The 3,674-nt window shown below is 59.1% G+C and overlaps 1 protein-coding gene across 1 annotated transcript in view; it reads left to right on the plus strand.

Annotated features, from left to right (window-relative positions):
- Positions 1-3,674, plus strand: part of COL7A1 (collagen, type VII, alpha 1) — a 30,946-nt gene that overhangs the window by 11,584 nt on the left and 15,688 nt on the right. The window contains 18 exon segments of the mRNA XM_010851905.1: positions 22-48; positions 131-184; positions 327-389; positions 485-544; positions 662-697; positions 1,076-1,111; positions 1,191-1,226; positions 1,568-1,612; positions 1,693-1,728; positions 1,849-1,881; positions 2,197-2,229; positions 2,395-2,448; positions 2,523-2,582; positions 2,679-2,714; positions 2,812-2,892; positions 2,991-3,026; positions 3,220-3,264; positions 3,446-3,517. Of these exon segments, the coding sequence (XP_010850207.1) occupies positions 22-48; positions 131-184; positions 327-389; positions 485-544; positions 662-697; positions 1,076-1,111; positions 1,191-1,226; positions 1,568-1,612; positions 1,693-1,728; positions 1,849-1,881; positions 2,197-2,229; positions 2,395-2,448; positions 2,523-2,582; positions 2,679-2,714; positions 2,812-2,892; positions 2,991-3,026; positions 3,220-3,264; positions 3,446-3,517 (843 nt within the window).

The following is a 3,674-nucleotide window of genomic DNA, read 5'->3' on the forward strand; positions in this document are numbered from 1 at the left end:
GGGTCATAATCTCTCTTCCAGGGTGAGAAAGGCGATCGTGGGGAGCAGGTAAGCAAGGGGCACGTTAGGCTGGGGGTGGCATGGAACCTGATTGCCCCTGGCCATCCCCCGACCTGCTGTTCCTTCCCAGGGCCCCCCTGGACCAGGTGACGGCACTGCTGCTCTGGGCGAGCCTGGGCTGCCGGTGAGGGAGCTCTGAGGCTCTGCTGGGGACCCCGGGGGCCACGCTTGAGGTGTGGATAGAGGAGCCAAGGGCTCTGCTGGGGCAGTGGGAGGGCAGTGCTGGGCCAGTTTTCGGCTCTCAGTTTTTCCTCACTTCCTCCTAGGGTCTTCCTGGAAGCCCTGGACCCCAAGGCTCAGTTGGCCCCCCTGGAGAGAAAGGAGAAAAGGTGGGAGACGCGACCTGTTGGTGTCGCAGTTCTCGGGTAGAGGGAGGCGTCCGAGTGCAGGGAGCAGGCTCTTTTACCATCTGTTCCTCCTTCAGGGTGACTGTGAAGATGGAGCCCCGGGCCTCCCAGGACAACCCGGAATTCCGGGTGAGCGGGTGAGTGTGGGGCCTAGGGGTTCTGAGTGTGGTGGGCAAGGCCCAAGCCCTTAGCCTCAGCCATCAACCCTCTACTCCATCCTTATTACCAAACCCAAATCTCTGAACCCCTTTCAGGGCCTTCGGGGACTTCCTGGAGATGCTGGCCCCAAAGTAAGTGCCAGGACTTCCCTGGGGGCCCAGTGGTTAAAACTCCGAGCTTCCAATACAGCGGGTGCAGCTTTGATCAGGGAGCCAAGACCTCACATGCTCCATGGCCAAAAAAAGAGATCATAAAACAAGGGAAGCAATATTGTAACAAATTAAATAAAGACCGAAATTACTTAAAAGAAAAAACAAAAAACGTGCCCTGTGGGGAGGTCAGGTATGAGGGGTGACACGCTGGGACCCCTGCAGGATTAGGGGATGCAGAGGACGGAGGTGAGAGTTCTCTCCAGGTCAGAGGTTGCGTTTCAGGGGTGGATGACTGGAGCCTGAGACACCTCATCTGGGCTTCAGCAGTGAAGGCCCTTTTCCTGTCTCTCTCCTCAGGGTGACCGAGGACTAACAGGGGCCGCTGGAGAGAAGGTCAGTGCACCCTGGGGGGTCTCTCAGGGCCCTGCAGGGTCTGGGGAAGACTTGGTTCTGACCCATTCTGTTCCATCAGGGTGAACGTGGATCGCCTGGCCCAGTGGGACCACAGGTGAGCCTACTGACCCCCCGTGCCAGCTGACCTTGGCTCCCTACCCCTCCTGGTTCTGGCTTCTTGCCCTTGACCTCCATTGCCCCTGACCTTCCACCACTCCTCACATGACTTCTAATCTCTGTTGCTGCAGGCTCTAACCCTCAACCTCAGGGACCTGCTTTTATATCTCTGACCCTGCTGAACTGACCTTGACTTCCACTGACCTGGTCTCTGTCTTCCTGCTGACCTCAATCCTGATCTTCTGGGACCCCCGTCCTGAACCTCCAGCCCTTCTCTGCCATCATCCCTCTACTCTCACCTGCCCCACCTGGGTCAGCATTTCTGCTTCTCTTCCCCAGGGGCTGCCAGGAGTTGCTGGACGACCTGGGCCCGAGGGTCCTGAAGTAAGTCTGTGACTGTGGGCCCAGGAGTGGGGCTTTATGTGTTCCTCCCCATCCTGGGCTCACGCTTTCTCCATGTGCAGGGGCCACCAGGACCGACCGGCCGCCGAGGAGAGAAGGTGGGTCATGGGCTGGGAGTCAGTCCCCCCTATACTAGGGATTGTGGCAGGTGGGACCCTGGGCCTTTGAGTTCCCATGTGGGTCCCTGACCTAGCCCTGTTGCTATCCTCTGTCCACAGGGGGAGCCTGGTCGGCCTGGAGACCCCGCAGTGGTAAGTGAAGGGAGGGTGGGTCTCTGATCACAGCACAGCCCCTTGAGCGCTGTAACCCACCGGGAAACCAGCACTGTGGGCTCAGAGCTCTGTGACTGATGCTGTAACAAACCTTCCAACTCCTGGCTGTGATGCTGTGACCCCAATGACCATATCATACAGGCCATGAGCCCCGTGTAACCCCTGCCCTGCTCCCAGTGGTGACCCTGTAACCTCTGGGCAGAGACTTCCGGTTTCATATGTACCCCCAACCCCAATCAGGGCTGTCGTACTATGATCCCTTGGCCAAGCCATGTCTGTCCTGTTTGTTTTCAGGGACCTGGGGGTGCTGGAGCTAAAGGAGAGAAGGTATGTCTGGCGAGAAGTAAAGGGCAGCTGTTACAGGGTTGAGATCAAGGTCACAGGGCACGCCTCAAGCAGGGCCCCTGGAGGTCATGACAGTTGTGGCATGATTGTTGGGTAGTGGGGCTCATGGAGCCTGGGGCTGAGGCTGATTGTCTTTGTCACCTCCAGGGAGATATGGGCCCCCCCGGGCCCAAAGGAGCTACCGGATTCAAAGGGGAACAGGTAAGTGTGGGAAGTGTTAGGGGGTCGGGCAGGTGACAGTTGTGTCCCCTGACTTCTGATCCTTCCTTCCACAGGGCTCACCTGGCTTGGCTCTTCCTGGAGACCCTGGCCCCAAGGGAGACCCTGGAGGCCGAGTGCGTAAATGTGGGGAAGGGGAATGTGACAGAAAGAGATGGGATGGTGCCTGGGAGCCCCAACTAAGTCCTGTCCCTCCTGCCCATGCCCTGCAGGGTCCCATTGGCCTCACTGGCAGAGCAGGACCCCCGGTGAGTGCCTGTGACCTCGGGTACCATCAAGGTTTCTGGGGTCCCCTCCCCTCAAGGTCTGGCTATACGTGCAGCGTCATTCTCTCCTCCTTTGCAGGGCGACTCAGGACCCCCTGGAGAGAAGGGAGACCCTGGGCGGCCCGGTTCCCCAGGACCCGTCGGCCCCCGAGGACGAGACGTGAGAGGACTGGACTGGGGGAGTGCTGGGGGGTGTGGAGTAGAGTATGCTGGCACCCGTGGGAGTTGGGGATCAGGACTGACCCTCATGTCTCACAGGGTGAAGTTGGAGAGAAGGGCGATGACGGTCCCCCGGTGAGACTCCTTCCCACTGTGGTTTCTGATCCTTTGTCCTTGAGTGGGAATCCTGGGGGGTGGGCTCCACCAGGTTATCCCATCCATCCTCCTGCCTCCTGTCCAGTCAGTACCCAGGCCCGTTTGGCCGCCCCTCTCTGAGTTAGTTTGAGCCTAACTCATCTGTTTGATACGGGCTTCTCTCCACCACCAGGGTGACCCAGGTTTGCCTGGAAAAGCTGGCGAGCGTGGCCTTCGGGTGAGGCTTTGCAGGGAGACGTAAGGGGGGATCTGCATTAGAGGAGGCGGGAACAAAGGGGATGGGAAACTCTGACATGGTTTCGGGGTGATGGAGAACCCGGGGCAGTATGGAGGTCATGGGGTGATCTGCAAAATCCTGGGGTGGGGAGGGTCCGTCTCACACCAGCTATTCTTCTCAGGGAGCGCCTGGAGCTCGGGGGCCTGTGGGTGAGAAGGGAGACCAGGGAGATCCTGGAGAGGAAGGACGAAATGTGAGTCATGACCTCTGACCCCTGAACTCTAACCTCAGCTTCCATCTCCAACCATCCAGCTCCCAGCCTCTGACCCTGCCACCCCAACCCTGCAATGCCCAACCCTCACAGTGATTTCCTGTGACCCCTCATCACAACCCTCAAAGGCCACAAGGAT

The sequence above is a fragment of the Bison bison genome, unplaced genomic scaffold (genome assembly GCF_000754665.1).
Source record: "Bison bison bison isolate TAMUID 2011002044 unplaced genomic scaffold, Bison_UMD1.0 scf7180017864304, whole genome shotgun sequence".
NCBI lineage: Eukaryota > Metazoa > Chordata > Mammalia > Artiodactyla > Bovidae > Bison > Bison bison.